Source organism: Salmo salar, chromosome ssa03 (assembly GCF_905237065.1).
Source record: "Salmo salar chromosome ssa03, Ssal_v3.1, whole genome shotgun sequence".
Taxonomy (NCBI): domain Eukaryota; kingdom Metazoa; phylum Chordata; class Actinopteri; order Salmoniformes; family Salmonidae; genus Salmo; species Salmo salar.
The window spans coordinates 8,898,230-8,917,581 of NC_059444.1; the positions used below are offsets into that span (position 1 = coordinate 8,898,230).

The window sequence follows — 19,352 nt, forward strand, 5'->3', positions numbered from 1 at the left end:
GATTTGCCAGTTCTTGCTGTGCAATGTTACCCCACTCTTCCACCAAGGCACCTGCAAGTTCTCTGACATTTCTGGGGGGAATGGCCCTAGCCCTCACCCTCCGATCCAACAGGACCCAGACGTGCTCAATGGGATTGAGATCTGGGCTCGTCGCTGGCTATGGCAGAACACTGTGTGATTTCCTGCAAGACAGGAATGTCACAGAACGAGCAGTATGGCTGGTGGCATTGTCATGCTGGAGGGTCATGTCAGGATGAGCCTGCAGGAAGGGTACCACTGAGGGAGGAGGATGTCTTCCCTGTAACGCACAGCGTTGAGATGGCTTGCAATGACAAGCTCAGTCCGATGATTCTGTGACACACTGCCCCAGACCACGACGGACCCTCCACCTCCAAATTGATCCCGTTCCATAGTACAGGCCTCGGTGTAACCCTCATTCCTTCGACGATAAACGCGAATCCAACCACCACCCCTGGTGAGACAAAACCGCAACTCGTCAGTGAAGAGCACTTTTGCCAGTCCTGTCTGGTCCAGCGACGGTAGGTTTGTGCCTATAGGCAACGTTGTTGCCAGTGATGTCTGGTGAGAACCTGCCTTACAACAGGCCTATAAGCCCTCAGTCCAGCCTCTCTCAGCCTATTGCGGACAGTCTGAGCACTAGTCAGGAGAGGGAGAGATTAACGGAGCAATGTACAGAGAGATCCTTGATGAAAACCTGCTCCAGAGTGCTCAGGACCTCAGACTGGGGCGAAGGTTCACCTTCCAATGGGACAACGACCCTAAGCATACAGCCAAGACAACACAGGAGTGGCTTCGGGGCAAGTCTTTGAATGTCCTTGAGAGGCCTAGCCAGAGCCTGGACTTGAAACCGATCAAACATCTCTGGAGAAACATGAAAATAGCTGTGCACCATCCAACCAGACAGAGCATGGAAGAAACTCCCCAAATACAGGTGTGCCAAGCTTGTAGTGTCATACCCAAGAAGACTCGAGGCTGTAATCGCTGCCGAAGGTGCTTCGATAAAGTACTGAGTAAAGGGTCTGAATACTTATGTAAATGTGAATTTAATACATTTGCAAACATTTCTAAAAAACAGTTTTTGCTTTGTCATTATGGAGTATTGTGTGTTGATTGATGAGGGGGAAAAACAATTTAATCAATTTTAGAATAAGGCTGTAACGTAACAAAATGTGGAAAAAGTCAAGGGATCGGAATTCTTTCCAAATGCACTGTATGTAATATACAGTGGGGGAAAAGTATTTGATCCCCTGCTGATTTTGTACGTTTGTCCACTGATAAAGGGTTCAGTCTATAATTTTTATAGGTTTATTTGAACAGTGAGAGACAGAATAACAAAAAAATCCAGAAAAGCGCATGTCATAAATTGATTTGCATTTTAATGAGGGAAATAAGTATTTGACCCCCTCTCAATCAGAAAGATTTCTGGCTCCCAGGTGTCTTTTATACAGGTAACTAGCTGAGATTAGGAGCACACTCTTAAAGGGAGTGCTCCTAACCGCAGCTTGTTACCTGTAAAAAAGACACCTGTCCACAGAAGCAATCAATCAATCAGATTCCAAACTCTCCACCATGGCCAAGACCAAAGAGCTCTCCAAGGATGTCAGGGACAGGATTGTAGACCTACACAAGGCTGGAATGGGCTACAAGACTGTCGCCAAGCAGCTTGGTGAGAAGGTGACATTTGGTGCGATTATTCACAAATGGAAGAAACACAAAAGAACTGTCAATATCCCTCGGCCTGGGGCTCCATGCAAGATCTCACCTCGTGGGGTTGCAATGATCATGAGAACGGTGAGGAATCAGCCCAGAACTACACGGGAGGATCTTGTCAATGATCTCAAGGCAGCTGGGACCATAGTCACCAAGAAAACAATTGGTAACACACTACGCCATGAAGGACTGAAATCCTGCAGCGCCCGCAAAGTCCCCCTGCTCAAGAATACATATACATGCCCGTCTGAAGTTTGCCAATGAACATCTGAATGACTCAGAGGACAACTGGTGAAAGTGTTGTGGTCAGATGAGACCAAAATGGACCTCTTTGGCATCAACTCAACTCGCCGTGTTTGGAGGAGGAATGCTGCCTATGACCCCAAGAACAACATCCCCACCGTCAAACATGGAGGTGGAAACATTATGCTTTGGGGGTGTTTTTCTGCTAAGGGGACAGGACAACTTCACTGCATCGACGGGGCCATGTACCGTCAAATCTTGGGTGAGAACCTCCTTCCCTTAGCCAGGGCATTGAAAATGGGTCGTGGATGGGCATTCCAGCACGACAATGACCCAAAACACACGGCCAAGGCAACAAAGGAGTGGCTCAAGAAGAAGCACATTAAGGTCCTGGAGTGGCCTAGCCAGTCTCCAGACCTTAATCCCATAGAAAATCTGTGGAGGGAGCTGAAGGTTCGAGTTGGCAACCGTCAGCCTCGAAACCTTAATGACTTGGAGAAGATCTGCAAAGAGGAGTGGGACAAAATCCCTCCTGAGATGTGTGCAAACCTGGTGGCCAACTACAAGAAACGTCTGACCTCTGATTGCCTTCAAGGGTTTTGCCACCAAGTACTAAGTCATGTTTTGCAGAGGGGTCAAATACTTATTTCCCTCATTAAAATGCAAATCATTTTATAACGTTTTTCTGGATTTTTTTTGTTGTTATTCTGTCTCTCACTGTTCAAATAAACCTACCATTAAAATTATAGTCTGATCATTTCTTTGTAAGTGGGCAAACGTACAAAATCAGCAGGGGATCAAATACTTTTTCCCCCCCTCACTGTATAAACAGTATATACCATCTCAGAGTTTTTATTATGATACATCTCTGTTCACACAAAGGTTATTGATTAGGCCTTTCACTCTTGAAGCTGCCAGTTAAGTCCTATGTCACATTCTAGCCCATAAAACATTTTGTATATACAAACATTTACATATCTTAGTTTCATTTATAGTGATTCAGATAGCAATGGCAAGTCATCAGACTAAGGCACCATCATTCAGGATGGAATTCAAACAAGACACATTGTCGACAATGTGCCTTTGTAAAAAGGCATTTCCCCTCGACGTTCGTGGAGAGATCGCATTCATGACAAACTCTGAAGATGCCAGCACAAAAGTAAATATAAAGTCATAATTTAAAAGTCAAGTACAATTACGCTTGTCGACAACACACCTTGGATTGAATTCTGGCCATCGACTTAATTAAGCCCTGAGGTGTTCCCCTTACATCTTAAGCCAATCTGACAACAAACAGACCACAATACAGACGAAATTGTTAATTGCCCATTGTAAGAAACTGTTCCAAGACATCTGTTGTAATGTGACAGTGTTATTGTGTTTGTTCTTCTCTTTCTGAGCTAAATGCCCTGTACTCCATAACTGGTGCTAACACTGACCACTCCGATCCCTTCAGCACAGACGAGTTCAGAGAGATTGCTTGGGGTTGTGTTAATAAGATTAGTTTAGTTGATCCAACTGGTCAGTCCGTCTTATTCTTGGCTGCTTCTGCCTTCTGTGCTTTCCTCCTGTTGCCCACCTCTTTCAGTCCCTCCTGTATCTGCTCCACTGCTTCTTCATCTCCTGCAGACTGGGCCAGAGCCAGGGCCTCCTTGTACACCTTCACAGACTCCTCAAAAAGATCTAGAAGGAGACAAGGATTGTGTTCATTATGGCACGAAACAGAAGAAAAACAGGTGGGATTACCTGTGATTGGCCTTCTCCAAAAAATACACACATTGTTGTTTTCTATTGCACGCCCTAGTGAACACTACAGAGATGATCAACAGTCGTAAAAGTCATTAACGTCTGTGCAGCTGCACCTACTCAAAATGCCGTATTCGTCGACCTGGCTAAGGCTTTCGACTCTGTCAATCACAACATTCTTATCGGCAGACTCAACAGCCTTGGTTTCTCAAATGACTGACTCGCTTGGTTCACCAACTACTTCTCCGATAAGAGCTCAGTATGTCAAATCGGAGGGCCTGTTGTCCGGACCTCTGGCAGTCTCTATGGGGGTGCTTCAGGGTTCAATCCTCAGGCCGACTCTCTTCTCTGTATACATCAATGTCGCTCTCTCTGCTGGTGATTCTTTGATCCACCTCTACGCAGACGACACCATTCTGTATACCTCTGGCCCTTCTTTGGACACTATGTTAACTAACCTCCAGATGAGCTTCAATGCCATACAACACTCCTTCCATGGCCTCCAACTGCTCTTAAATGCAAGTAAAACTAAATGCGTGTTCTTCGATCACTACTCTGGACGGTTCTGACTTAGAATATGTGGACAAATACCTAGGTGTCTGGTTAGACTGTAAACTCTCCTTCCAGACTCACATTAAGCATCTCCAATCCAAAATTAAATCTAGAATCGGCTTCCTATTTCACAACAAAGCATCCTTCACTCATGCTGCCAAACATACCCTCGTAAAACTGACCATCCTACCGATCCTCGACTTCAGCGATTTCCTTTACGAAATAGCCTCCAACACTCTACTCTGTCACCAAAGCCCCATATACTGCGAACCTGTATGCTCTCGATGGCTGGCCCTCGCTTCATACTCGTCGCCAAACCCACTGGCTCCAGGTCATCTACAAGTCTCTGCTGCCACTGACTGGAAAGAACTGCAAAAATCTCTGAAGCTGGAGACTCTTACTTCCCTCACTAGCTTTAAGCACCAGCTGTCAAAGCACTGCACCTGTACATAGCTCATCTGTAAATAGCCCATCCAATCTACCTCATCCCCATACTGTATTTATTTATCTTGCTCCTTTGCACCCCAGTATCTCTACTTGCACATTCATCTTCTGCACATCCTACCATTCCAGTGTTTAATTGCTATATTGTAATTACTTCGCCACCATGGCCTATTTATTGCCTTACCTCTCTTATCCTACCTCATTTGCACATGCAGTATATAGATTTTTCTACTGTATTATTGTTTGTTTATTCCATGTGTAACTCTGTTGTATGTGTCGAACTGCTTTGCTTTATCTTGGCTAGGTCGCAGTTGTAAATGAGAACTTGTTCTCAACTTGCCTACCTGGTTAAATAAAGGTAATAAAAACATCTGTGCCAAGGGGATCACATCACATGATCACATGCACATGCATAGAGATGCCATTTAGCAGACACTTTTATCCAGAGACTTAGTCATGCTTGCAGTGGTGTAATGGAGGGTAAACACAGGTTTACCCACTTGTTTTTTCTTTCAACAGTTTACCCACCTTCTGTGGAAATACATATTGAAAGTATGCCCATAGGGAGTGTTATTTTTTTCACCATGACCTAACACTTTTTTTTACCACAACATCACTGTATGCATGCAGTCTTTTTTTTTTTTTTTACTTATGCGTGGTTGCGGGAATCAAACCCACCATCTTGACGTTGCAAGAGCCATGCTCTACCAACTGAGTTACATTAAGTTATTTAGCGAATTCACAATAAAAGTTCATGTTGGAGGAAACCAAGGCCCTCCTAGAAGTTGTCCTCATTTTCATCCCTCCTTACCATTGTGCAGTAGGATGCCTGCCATGTTTCCCAGCAGCACATGTTGGTCAGGGTGGCCGGCTTCTCTGCTCAGCTCCACAGCCTGCTTCACCAGGGGCAGAGCCTCGTCGTGGCGACCCTGCATGTCCAGGATGGTGGCCAGGTCACTCATCAGCACCAAGGACTGTAGTCAGGACAGCAGAAAACAATTTCCAGATAAATATATAAGTAAGAACAGATGAACTTCTAGGTTACAAAACATCAAGATGCATAACTACCACCTATACACTGGACCACTGCTACTCTAATTTCCGCGATGCATACAAGGTCCTCTCTTCGGCAAATCCGACCACGACTCCATCTTGCTCCTACAATCCTATAAGCAGAAACTCAAAACAGGATGTACCCGTGACTAGAACCATTCAACGCTGGTCTGACCAATCGGAATCCACGCTTCAAGATTGTTTTGATCATGCAGACTGGGAAATGTTCCGGGCAGCCTCAGAGAATAACATGACTCTGTGTTTATAAGTAAGTGCATTGGAGATGTTCTACCCACTGTGACTATTAAAACCCACCCTAACCAAAAACCATGGATAGATAGCGGCATTCGCACAAAACTGAAAGTGCGAACCACCGCATTTAACCATGGAAAGAGGACTGGCAATATGGCCGAATATAAACAGTGTAGTCATTCCCTCCGCAAAGCAATCAAACAAGCTAAATGTCGGTATAGGGACAAAGTGGAGTCGCAATTCAACAGCTCAGACAAGAGACGTATGTGGCAGGGTATACAGGCAATTAGACTACAAAAAGAAAACCAGCCACGTCACGGACACCGGCGTATTGCTTCCACACAAACTAAACACCTTTGCCAGCTTTGAGGAAAATACAGTGCCACCGACGCGGCCCTCCTCCTCTTCCGTGGCCAACGTGAGTAATTCATTTAAATGTTAACCCTTGCAAGGCTGCTGGCCCAGACGGCATCCCTCACCGTGTCCTCAGAGCATGCGCAGACCAGCTGGCTGGTGTGTTTACAGACATATTCAATCAATCCTTATCCCAGTCTGCTGTCCCCACATGCTTCAAGATGGCCCCCCCATTGTTCCTGTACCCAAGAAGGCAAAGAACTTAACTAAATGACTAATCGCCCAGCACACTGCCCTATCCCATCAGGACAAGAGGAATACCTATGTAAGAATGCTGTTCATTGACTACAGCTCAGCATTCAACACCATAGTACCCTCCAAGGTCATCATTAAGCTGGAGGCCCTGGGTCTCAACCTCACCCTGTGCAACTGGGTCCTGGACTTTGACGGGCCGCCCCCAGGTGGTGAAGGTAGGAAACAGCATCTCCACTTCGCTGATCCTCAACACTGGGGCCCCACAAGGGTGCGTGCTCAGCCTCCTCCTGTACTCACTGTTCACCCATAACTGCGTGGCCATGCACGCCTCCAACTCAATCCTAAAGTTTGCATACAACACAACAGGAGTGGGCTTGATCACCAACAACGACAAGAGAACCTACAGGAAGGAGGTGAGTGCACTCGGAGTGTGGTGTCAGGAAAACAACCTCACTCAACGTCAACATAACAAAGGAGATCGTCTAGTTCAGGAAACAGCAGAGGGAGCACCCCTCTATCCACATTGAAGGGAGAAGGTGGAAAGTTAAGTTCCTCGGCGTACACATCACAGACAAACTGAAATGGTCCACCCACACAGACAGTGTGGTGAAGAAGGTGCAACAGCGCCTCTTCAACCTCAGGAGGCTGAAGAAATTTGGCTTGTCACCTAAAACCCTGACAAACTTTTACAGATGCACAATCGAGAGCGTCCTGTCGGGCTGTATCACCGCCTGGTACGCCAACTGCACCGCCCGCAACCGTAAGGCTCTCCAGAGGGTAGTGAGGTCTGCACAACGCATGACCGGGGGCAAACTACCTGCCCTCCAGGACACCTACAGCACAGGAAGGCCAAAAAGATCATCAAGGACAACAACCACCCGAGCCCCTGCCAGTTCACCCCGCTACCATCCAGAAGGCAAGGTCAGTACAGGTGCATCAAAGCTGTGACCGAGAGACTGAAAAACAGCTTCTATCTCAAGGCCATCAGACTGCTAAACAGCAATCACTAACATAGAGAGGCTGCTGCCTACAGAGACTCACTAGCCACTTTAATAATGTTTACATATCTTACATTACACATCTCATATATATATATATATAAGTATCTTATACCGTCTATGACATCGCGCATCCATATATTTATATGTACATATTCTTATTCCATCCCTAAAGGTTTGTGTGTATTAGATAGTTGTGGAATTGTTTGATTTTACTGCACTGTCGGCACTAGAAGCATTTCGTTACACTTGCATTAACATCTGCTAACCATGTATGTGACCAATAAAATTTGATAGGTTGCAAAGCATTTAGACTACATCAGTCTTCTGTGGGCAGGTTTCTCCCTGCTCTTCCTGGTACTTGTGGGCGGGTCTCTCCCTGGTACCTGTGAGCGGTTCTCTCCCTGCTCTTCCTGGTACCTGTGGGCGGGTCTCTCGCTGGTACCTGTGAGCGGTGCTCTTCCTGGTACCTGTGAGCGGTTCTCTCCCTGCTCTTCCTGGTACCTGTGAGCGGTTCTCTCCCTGCTCTTCCTGGTACCTGTGAGCGGTTCTCTCCCTGCTCTTCCTGGTACCTGTGAGCGGTTCTCTCCCTGCTCTTCCTGGTAACGGAGCGGTTCTCTCCCTGCTCTTCCTGGTACCTGTGAGCGGTTCTCTCCCTGATCTTCCTGGTACCTGTGAGCGGTTCTCTCCCTGCTCTTCCTGGTAACGGAGCGGTTCTCTCCCTGCTCTTCCTGGTACCTGTGAGCGGTTCTCTCCCTGCTCTTCCTGGTAACGGAGCGGTTCTCTCCCTGCTCTTCCTGGTACCTGTGAGCGGTTCTCTCCCTGATCTTCCTGGTACCTGTGAGCGGTTCTCTCCCTGCTCTTCCTGGTAACGGAGCGGTTCTCTCCCTGCTCTTCCTGGTACCTGTGGGCAGGTCTCTCCCTGCTCTTCCTGGTACCTGTGTGCAGGTCTCTTCCTGGCCAACTGGTACCTGTGGGTGGGTCTGTCCCTGCTCTTCCTGACAGATCAGCAAGGCTTGCTTGTAGTCCACCACCGCCTGGCTCAGGCGGTGTATAGCGACCATGTAGCGGGCGTGGGAGTCCAGGGTCAGGCCCAGCAGGAGCCGGGTCTCCTTCCGCAACTCCTCTGAAGAGAGGGAGAAACACGAGGATGGATGTTGTCAGTGAGCAAGCTCAATATCAAAAGGTCAAAGGTCACAAGTTGAATGCACACCATACTAAAAGCAAGGTTACAGAACTTTTCAGAAGATAACGTCGCCCTCTTTATTTAAATGGTTCTGATTTTATTGACCAGATAGTGTGAGAGGGTGACCAAGGGGAACGATATCCTCTCTCTACGTTACAGGGTATAAGGCCGGATTCCAGCCTATACCGTCACGGTACATAATGTGAGCCTAAGACAGCACCACTACACCAGCCAGGCCACACAATCATTTCAAGCATGGTTGTGGCTGCATTGTGCAATGGTAATGCCTGTCATTGACGGGGACTTGATTTGGAAGGATTAAGAATGAAAAGTAAAAAAAAGGGACTGAGAAAAGCACATGGAATGTCCTAGAGGAAAAGCTACATCAGTCTGCTTGAGACATTCAGTTCACAGGGAGCAGCGTTTGTTGTGCTGTTCTGTCACGCCCCGGATTACAGACGACATTATCAGGGTTTACATATTGTAATTGGACAACATTTACAAAGAAAGGAGCACAAGGACAGCGCGCACACACACACTCTGTACTAGAGAGAAGACCCCATAGGGCCCAACACAGCTAGAGAAGAGGAGGCTAGGCCTGCACTTTACAATGAACTGACAGTCTGTTGTTTACTGAACAGTACAATGGACTGGCTTTTAAAACAAGATGGCGCTGACGATGGTCGCCCTGTTGCTAGCTCCCTGCCAATTTAGCACTCTTGATTATTTTAAGTTTAAAAAATGTTTTTTTTAACTTTATTTGATCAGAAGGTTTCTAGTATTATTCCCTATCACCGACAAGCAATTCTGGACATCAGATTGAGATTACTCAAGACAAATTAGTTTTACCTGGAGAAGGATACTCCGTCTAGACTACCCAAAGCAGTTCCATTGCTTACGAGAGCCCTTTTTCAAAGAAGATGCCACCAGAGGAGGGGAAGGCGAGCTAAAGTTCTATTCTAATTAAAACCACCCTCCCCTTTCTAGTATATCACCTGCTACTGTACAGTCCCTAGACAATAAACTTTGAGCTCAGATTTCCTATCAGATATACAAGACACAACCAAGTCTCCGTGAGACAGATTATGTTAATCAGGGGAGGTGCTTGATCAAGCAACGCAGCCCACGGGGTTGTAGGTACATCACGCAGAAAAGGTAAAAGAGCTTTGTGGGAAAAACAGTGGCACGGAAGAGTATGTTTTATGATCAACAACTCATGGTGTGATTTTAGGAATGTACAAACCCTTAAGGGTATGTTCTCCTGACCGAGAATAGCTTACGATCAAACGAACAACCCCGTTATCTCCCAAGAGAATTTATAGCTGTTTGTATCATGGATGTAACGAATATACTGACTGTCTCTGGGTTGGTTCATCAGGAAGTGCATGTTGTTCCTACAGTGACGATTTGATCATACCCGAGTTGTGGACTTGAGACTCGACAGAAAATAAAATAACTTGAGACTTGGAGCCTCAAGGCTCGGGACTTGACTGACTGATGACTTGAATTTTGTGGCACAGAGTGTCTGTGGATTACTCTCTACACAGCCAAAGACACTAGCTGCAGCATCGCCCTTGCAAAAGAAAACGTGCAACAGACTGGCTAGCGAATCGTACACTCAGCCCTCTGATTGGAACAGCAATATGTCAATCAACACAGGTCAGCGAGCTAGCGAACAGATTGCTGATTTGCTGTACAGATATAGGATGGGGTGCAGTGTAGGGGAATGCCAAAATAAATAAATATGCAGCTCCAAAAATTGTTTGGTGATCAAGAATAGTAATGGTTTACTTTGCAAGCTCACCAGAAATGGTGACATGTCAAAGTTGCTTGAAATTGATCATTTACTTATGAAGCTAGCATTTCAAATAAGTTAAAATTAATTAGTGGTTAAGAAATTATAAAAAAGGTATAGATTGCACCTTTATGCATCTTATAACAAAAAAAATATTTTTTTCTTAGCATTAAAGATTTGTGTGTTGCTTTGCGGGTCAGACCAAGACCGTACTGTTTTGACTAAAATGTAAGCCTAGATTTGTGATAATGATGTGAGCTACAGGCAAGTTTGAGTCAAGTGATATGCATTTTTAGCAGACAGCATTGTGCCACACACACACACACACACACACACACACACACACACACACACACACACACGAGCAGTGTTGGACAGGAGATAGATGAGGATCCTGATTAGGGCTGTGAAAATACCAGTATCGTGATAATTTTTTCAATGACAAAAAATTCAAAAAAACAAAGCAGACCAAACTATTTTGCCCTTTTAAAAACCTTCTGTATGTAAAGTAGTGTGCCATAGCTTGGAAAATAAATCAAAATGTGACTCTGGATGACAACATAATGATGACATCATCCAGAGTCACACACACAATCTTATGCTATTACAGCTAAAACTATTTGAAGGTTTGGTCGTTAGATACCCGATTGCTCCTCAGCAGGAAGTTCATTGAATTTCTCCAACTTGGCTTCAAGGGATTCAGTGCAAAACTGGAAACCCATCTTTGCCAAGTCATTCCTGAGAAGAAACAAACGGGTTACAGTTGGTAAATGGTGCACCGTGGTATGTAGAACCTGGGGGGTGGTTCATGAAAATGTAGTCCTATAATACAGGACTACAACCAACCGCAGAAAAAAAATAACATTCTCAACTGAAAACCTTTGGGTAGAGGCCTTCTAATGTTGTATAGGCACAATCTTCATCTAAGCTGGCTGGCTCCTATCAGAAACGTATTTGTATCTATTAAAAGTATACATCAAAAAGGTGCCTCCTAATTTAAATGATGTCCATTATTTAAGAGGTAAGGACCACTAGAACTAATTTGGTTGCTTTAAACCTTGAAGCTGATTCAATTGCTCCAACGTCCATTTAAACCCACATGAAGAAGTTCACTTACTTCTCCTGGCCGGCATATATGGTAGCGAGCTTCAAGGACATCTCAATGACCCCATTGTCATCCTTTGAACCCGAGGGAGAGGGAAAAAGACTGAAGTAGCAATATAGCATTGAGTGTCTGGACCACAATGCACCGACCAATGGTTTCTGAATTGACGGAGCTGAGCCTAAAACTATCCCAGACAGTCCTCCTTTCCTCAAATGAACAATAGATAGATAGTCCTCTTCATTTCAAAATCAAAAAGCTGCTTCAGTACCCAGCGACTCTACTGTCCAGATGTCACAACAATTCTATTCCTCTACTATTAATAAAATATATGCCATGTAGCAGACGTTTTTATCCAAAGTGACTTACAGTAATGCGTGCATACATTTTTATATATTTACCACGCTATTAACTAGAGGTCGACCGAGTAATTGGAATGGGTAATTAATTAGGGCCAATTTCAAGTTTTCATAACAATCGGTAATCGGCATTTTTGGACACAGATCATGGCCGATTACATTGCACTCCACGAGGAGACTGCGTGGCAGGCTGACTACCTGTTATGCGAGTGCAGCAAGGAACCAAGGTAAGGTTAGCAGCATTAAACGCATCTTATAAAAAAAAAATAATCAAACTACACATAGTTGGTGATATTACTAGTTTATCTAGCTTGTCCTGCGTTGCATATAATCGATGTGGTGCCTGCTAATTTATCATTGAATCACAGCCTACTTCGCCAAACAGGATATTTAACAAGCGCATTCGAAAAAAGCACTGTCGTTGCACCAATGTGTACCTAACCATAAACATCAACGCCTTTCTTAAAATCAATACACAAGTATATATTTTTAAACCTGCATATTTAGTTAATATTGCCTGCTAAGATGAATTTCTTTTAACTAGGGAAATTGTGTCACTTCTCTTGCGTTCTGTGCAACAGAGTCAAGGTATATGCAGCAGTTTGGGCCGCCTGGCTCGTTGCGAACTGTGTGAAGACTATTTCTTCCTAACAAAGACAGCCAACTTCGCCAAACGGGGGATGATTTAACAAAAGCGCATTTGCGAAAAAAAGCACAATTGTTGCACGAATGTACCTAACCATAAACATCAATGCCTTTCTTAAAATCAATACACAGAAGTACATATTTTTTTAAAACCTGCATATTTAGTTAAAAGAAATCCAGGTTAGCAGGCAATATTAAACTAGGGAAATTGTGTCACTTCTCTTGCGTTCATTGCACGCAGAGTCAGGGTATATGCAACAGTTTGGGCCGCCTGGCTCGTCGCGAACTAATTTGCCAGAATTTTACATAATTATGACATTACATTGAAGGTTGTGCAATGTAACAGGAATATTTTGACTTATGGATGCCACCCGTTAGATAAAATACGGAACGGTTCCATATTTCACTGAAAGAATAAATGTTTTGTTTTCGAAATGATAGTTTACGGATTTGACCATATTAATGAACTAAGGCTCGTATTTCTGTGTGCTATTATATTATAATTAAGTCTATGATTTGATAGAGCAGTCTGACTGAGCAGTGGTAGGCAGCAGCAGGCTCGTAAGCATTCATTCAAACAGCACTTTACTGTGTTTGCCAGCAGCTCTTCGCAATGCTTCAAGCATTGCACTGTTCAAGCCTATCAACTCCCGAGATTAGGCTGGCAATACTAAAGTACCTATTAGAACATCCAATAGTCAAAAGGTATATGAAATACAAATGGTATAGAGAGAAATAGTCCTATAATAACTACAACCTAAAACTTCCTACCTGGGAATATTGAAGACTCATGTTCTGAGCAAGGAACTTAAACGTTAGCTTTTTTACATGGCACATATTGCACTTTTACTTTCTTCTCCAACACTTTGTTTTTGCATTATTTAAACCAAATTGAACATGTTTATTTATTTTATTGATGTATTATATTAAGTTAATAAGTGTTCATTGAGTATTGTTGTAATTGTCATTATTACAAATATATATATATATATATAAGAAAAACAAATTGGCCGATTAATCGGTATCGGCGTTGAAAAATCATAAATCGGTCGACCTCTACTATTAACCTCTTACTTAGACACACAACAAACCCTCACCTGTGGTGTTCCTCCGGACAACATGAAACTCATGGCCACTTTGAACAGTTTCTCTGCCTGGGGGAGAAGAGCACAGGGGTCACTGGAAGTCAGCAAAACAGCTCAAAACACAAGCATTAAAAAAAAAAAAAGGTACAATCACATTAACCTCTGCTCAATTGTCATTTCAATGAATAATGTACCATGAATTCTTGAAGAAAATACTTATGAATGCCTCATGAGCTTAGTACAACTGAATGGTTTCAAAGGTAGACCCCACAATATGACATCATCTTCACCTCCAGCTTACAGACATCAACAAAAACAGGATTTAAAAAAAATGCTAAGACAATTGGCTCTTCTCAATTTGTGCCCTCCTTTGAAGAACACATACAGTGGGGGAAAAAAATATTTGATCCCTTGCTGATTTTGTACGTTTGCCCACTGACAAAGAAAGGATCAGTCTATAATTTTAATGGTAGGTTTATTTCAACAGTGAGAAACAGAATAACAACAAAAATATCCAGAAAAACGCATGTCAAAAATTTTATAAATTGATTTGCATTTTAATGAGGGAAATAAGTATTTGACCCCCTCTCAATCAGAAAGATTTCCTGCTCCCAGGTGTCTTTTATACAGGTAACGAGCTGAGATTAGGAGCACACTCTTAAAGGGAGTGCTCCTAACCACAGCTTGTTACCTGTAAAAAAGACACCTGTCCACAGAAGCAATCAATCAATCAGATTCCAAACTCTCCACCATGGCCAAGACCAAAGAGCTCTCCAAGGATGTCAGGGACAAGATTGTAGACCTACACAAGGCTGGAATGGGTTACAAGACCATCGCCAAGCAGCTTGGTGAGAAGGTGACAACATTTGGTGCGATTATTCACAAATGGAAGAAACACAAAAGAACTGTCAATATCCCTCGGCCTGGGGCTCCATGCAAGATCTCACCTCGTGGGGTTGCAATGATAATGAGAACGGTGAGGAATCAGCCCAGAACTACACTGGAGGATCTTGTCAATGATCTCAAGGCAGCTGGGACCATAGTCACCAAGAAAACAATTGGTAACACACTACGCCGTGAAGGACTGAAATCCTGCAGCGCCCGCAAGGTCCCCCTGCTCAACAATACATATACAGGCCCGTCTGAAGTCTGCCAATGAACATCTGAATGACTCAGAGGACAACTGGTGAAAGTGTTGTGGTCAGATGAGACCAAAATGGGGCTCTTTGACATCAACTCGCCGTGTTTGGAGGAGGAGGAATGCTGCCTATGACCCCAAGAACACCATCTCTACCGTCAAACATGGAGGTGGAAACATTATGCTTTGGGGGGGGGGGGGGTTTCTGCTAAGGGGCCTGGACAACTTCACCGCATCAAAGGGACGATGGACGGGGCCATGTACCGTCAAATCTTGGGTGAAAACCTCCTTCCCTCAGCCAGGGCATTGAAAATGTCTCGTGGATGGGTATTCCAGCACGATAATGACCCAAAACACACGGCCAAGGCAACAAAGGAGTGGCTCAAGAAGAAGCACATTAAGGTCCTGGAGTGGCCTAGCCAGTCTCCAGACCTTAATCCCATAGAAAATCTGTGGAGGGAGCTGAAGGTTCGAGTTGCCAAACGTCAGCCTCGAAACGATCTGCAAAGAGGAGTGGGACAAAATCCCTCCTGAGATGTGTGCAAACCTGCTGGCCAACTACAAGAAACGTCTGACCTCTGTGATTGCCAACAAGGGTTTTGCCACCAAGTACTAAGTCATGTTTTGCAGAGGGGTCAAATACTTATTTCCCTCATTAAAATGCAAATCATTTAATAACATTTTTGACATGCGTTTTTCTGGATTTTTATGTTGTTATTCTGTCTCTCACTGTTCAAATAAACCTACCATTAAAATTATAGACTGATCATTTCTTTGTCAGTGGGCAAACGCACAAAATCAGCAGGGGATCAAATACTTTCCCCCCCCACTGTACATTAGGAAACGTCAATAGTGGCAGTCCTCCTTGCAGATTTTAACTTTAAGCAGGATTCCAAAAGTGGGACAGCAGGTGGGGGTTCACTGAAGAGAAGAGAAAGAGTGGCGACCTCTGCTATTACTCACATTATCCAGATGACCTTGGACATAGGCAAGGTTCGCCATCTGTAGAGACCGGGGACAATAAAACAACAATAATGATGTGCTGCTGAGTTTGTGGCATTAATGCCATGGCATTACATTCAAAAAAATGCTTACAGAAATTCCTGAGTAAGCACATTACTCCATCAAAGTGTATTGAGTGATACCTCAAAACTATCGTTATCACGACATGGATCAATGTGTGTGCAATATCACTATTGCAAGAGGCTGCGATTCTTAAATTCACTCTGTAATGCACAGCAGAAGCAAAGATCAATCACGTGTCAAATAAGTCTAGTCAACCACGTGTTCCCACAAGTTCACTGTGTAGGCTAATAACACTGGGTTTGAAGCACATTTGAACAAGTTAAAAACATCCTGTGAAATAGTCAAGGCTTTTACCAAGCTGTAGGTGTAGATGATAGCTTGTGTATTGTTAGACTGGTGGGCCAACGCGATGGCCTGGTGGAGGAATCCATTGGCTCCATGCAACTGCCCCCGCATCATACTGAGCTTTAACACAACACACACCAATATTACTCAGAAGACATGTACATGTAAAGACATGACACTTCATCAAAACATAATGTCTAAGACAGATATGACAAACATTTGGGTCTGAATTGAAACAATTAAAATGCTGTTACGTTGATGACACTTAGATTCAGAAGATTTCATATCATCTCTTGGCAAATACAGTTGCATGGTACTTTAGATTAAGATTCTAGGTAGAAACTGGATTGAGAAGTTACCTGAATCAATGACAGTTAGTTACCTTGGCTCTCTTCAAAAGTAAAATAATCTCATCTTCTTTCTTCTGGGCATCAGTTCTGGTGTCCTCCTCAGCTTTGCTGAAGAGAGAGAACGCTATGAACGAGAAGGAGGGGGATGTATATCACAAAACATTTAGGTCACTCAATGACTCAAATGACCGGTTGTGAACGTTAAACCACGTTCTTGTAATGACATGTTGAAGGACTCCATAATGATGCAAATCATATGCACATCAACGTAAAACATTATCGACGATAGTCTCTTGGTAGAAGTGTCATGTACTGACAATGACACACACACACACACACACACACACACACACACACACACACTAGGGAAGAGTATTTTAAACACATCTAACGTAACTATAATTTACTTACCAATTACACTCCCCATTGTATAAGTCCAGTTACTAGTAGCGCGACTATTTTCATCGCCATTGCTTTCGCAGCTGCGGTATAGCGGTGACCTTCCGTGCACAGTAGCATGGACAGCATTCGATTGAGAAGTCGTCCATTTCAGACATTTCAATGACTGTGTCCTCGCATGAACTCGACTACCTAAAGACAGGTTGCGGGAGCCCTCTGACATAAATTGCTTTATTTGATTCCTATTAGCAAAGACCGCACGAGTGACAGCGGGTAACGCCATTTTAAAATACGTTACAATTCAGTCGGGAAGTTTTGGTGGAAGACCAAAACACGTCACTCTTTGTAATCAAAAAGCGTTAAACATAAAAAGGGAATTTGTACATAACAATATTATTAATTATTTTCTTAATAATTACTATATTTTCGCATATGTATTGAATACATCAATATTTTCTATTTTGAAGGGCAATACCAAAAAACTTGTCCCGGAAGTGATTCTCTGCGCCCGCGGTCAATACGACTACCTTCAGTTGATTTTGTTTATGAGCATCTGAAGTGTACTTTGTCCAAAATGTCTATAGTACAGCTGTTGAATGTGTTTATTACCGAGCGATTAACAGCAGTAGCTGTTGAGTTATTTGGGACAGTGGGAAAGAAGGTAGCAGAGGAGCATCAGAAACGATTAAACAACAGTGTTTGATGAGATTTTCAGGGCAGTGGAAAAGACGACAGCAGACTAGCGTTACCAGCATGAGATCTCCAATTCAAAAATGGAGAACGAACGTCTACGGGTATTTCTTCTTAAATTGGGAGCAAGTTTGTACCGAACAAAAACAAAATGCATTATAAATTACACAACCAATTCGTTTTTCTAAGCTATCTGGTAGCTACCCTCTGAAGCACCAGCTACCCACAAGCCTTTTGCCGCGTTCAACTGGGAACTCGGATTTGGATAAATCTCCCGACTTCAGTGCGCTCAAAACAACTGGGAACTCGGATTTGGATACATCTCCCGACTTCAGTGCGCTCAAAACTGGGAAAAATCGATTTGAAAGGTCATCCAACTTGTGAACTCGGAACATTTCAGGAGCTCCGATCTGAAGGTCACTGACGTCATTATTTGACCTCGTATTATTTTTTTCTTCTTCTGAGTTTCCAGTTGTTTGGAACATGACTGCTGCTGTACACTACAGGTGATTCAAATGTACATCTCCGTTAGAAAAGAAAACGTCTCACACAGTGCCAACGGTGTCATAGTACATAGCTCGCGTTCACCGTGCCGTTTTCCTCACGCAGCCCAACCGCCCATGGCCCGCCGTTCTCCGGGTCAGCGACACTAGTGACTACAAATCAAATCCCAGTCAAATCTAATTGTATTGTCATGGCCTTGCAGACTTCTCACACAGTGCAATGGTGTCATAGTAATAAAATAAGTAACATTGTAAATAACATACTAAAAAAATATTAAATCAAGTACAAGAAGCATGCCGATAAAATATATGAACGCAATTAATCCATGCTTTCTGGGAATGCTACAAAAGGCCGGAAATTGTGGGCGAAACTAGAAAATTGGCTGTCTATTATTACAATGTAAATGTACTTTTAATCCGTCTGTCTGCATATTTCAAGACATGGCATATGAGGGTGTAGTGAGATAACCAATGGGCTGGACGATTCTCATCACGAAAAAAAGGTATACTACAAACTTGGAAGTCAATCAATCCGCCATCATTGACACAATAGAAAAATCTAATGATTAATTATTGAAATACCATGAAAAACAAATTGGGACAATTTAAGGCCAAGTGGCAAACAATAATGCAGGCACTAGGGATGGGCTGTGAGCATGCTGGTCTGGGAAGATGAGATGTAGTCGGTGTATGATTGTGTGTGTAAGTTGTTCTTATGTAAACGTTTTTTTTTGTGTGTGTAAAAAAAAAAGTAATAAAATAATGTTCAACATTCACCTTTTTCTACTATTTCTGTCAAGTCTTCGCATGCAATTTGACCACCTAGAACACCGAAAACACTGCCTCTGCAACGTAATACTGAAAGACTAATGCAGCATTCCTTTGGAATTGAATGTACTTCGGGTGTAGCATATGAGCCAGTCGTGGGTGAAGCTAATCGCTGAAAACTGTAGGGAAAAGGCAGAATGCTACCAAGAGACTAATTACCAACATAACTGAATCATTCATTTATTTATTTTGCACTACACAATACACGTTAATGGAGCGGCAGGTAGCCTAGTGGTTAGAGCGTTGGGCCTGTAACCAAAAAGTTGCTGGATC

General features: G+C 43.5%; 1 protein-coding gene across 2 annotated transcripts; it reads right to left on the minus strand.

The window, feature by feature from the left end:
• Nucleotides 1-2,810: 2,810 nt before the first annotated feature.
• Nucleotides 2,811-19,026, minus strand: LOC106597187 (tetratricopeptide repeat protein 19, mitochondrial). 2 transcript variants are annotated; one of them, XM_045714461.1, is made up of 10 exons: nucleotides 17,071-19,026; nucleotides 16,692-16,767; nucleotides 16,319-16,429; nucleotides 15,902-15,940; nucleotides 13,813-13,869; nucleotides 11,727-11,788; nucleotides 11,253-11,347; nucleotides 8,600-8,754; nucleotides 5,528-5,690; nucleotides 2,811-3,657 (listed from the first exon to the last, which is right to left on the minus strand). In XM_045714461.1, the coding sequence occupies exons 3-10, from the start codon at nucleotides 16,421-16,423 to the stop codon at nucleotides 3,497-3,499; spliced, it is 837 nt and encodes a 278-aa protein (XP_045570417.1). In that variant the 5' UTR covers nucleotides 16,424-16,429; nucleotides 16,692-16,767; nucleotides 17,071-19,026; the 3' UTR covers nucleotides 2,811-3,496. The 2 variants fall into 2 exon arrangements, with proteins under 2 accessions (XP_045570417.1, XP_014043888.1); XM_014188413.2 differs by having other exon boundaries at nucleotides 16,692-16,783.
• Nucleotides 19,027-19,352: the final 326 nt, after the last annotated feature.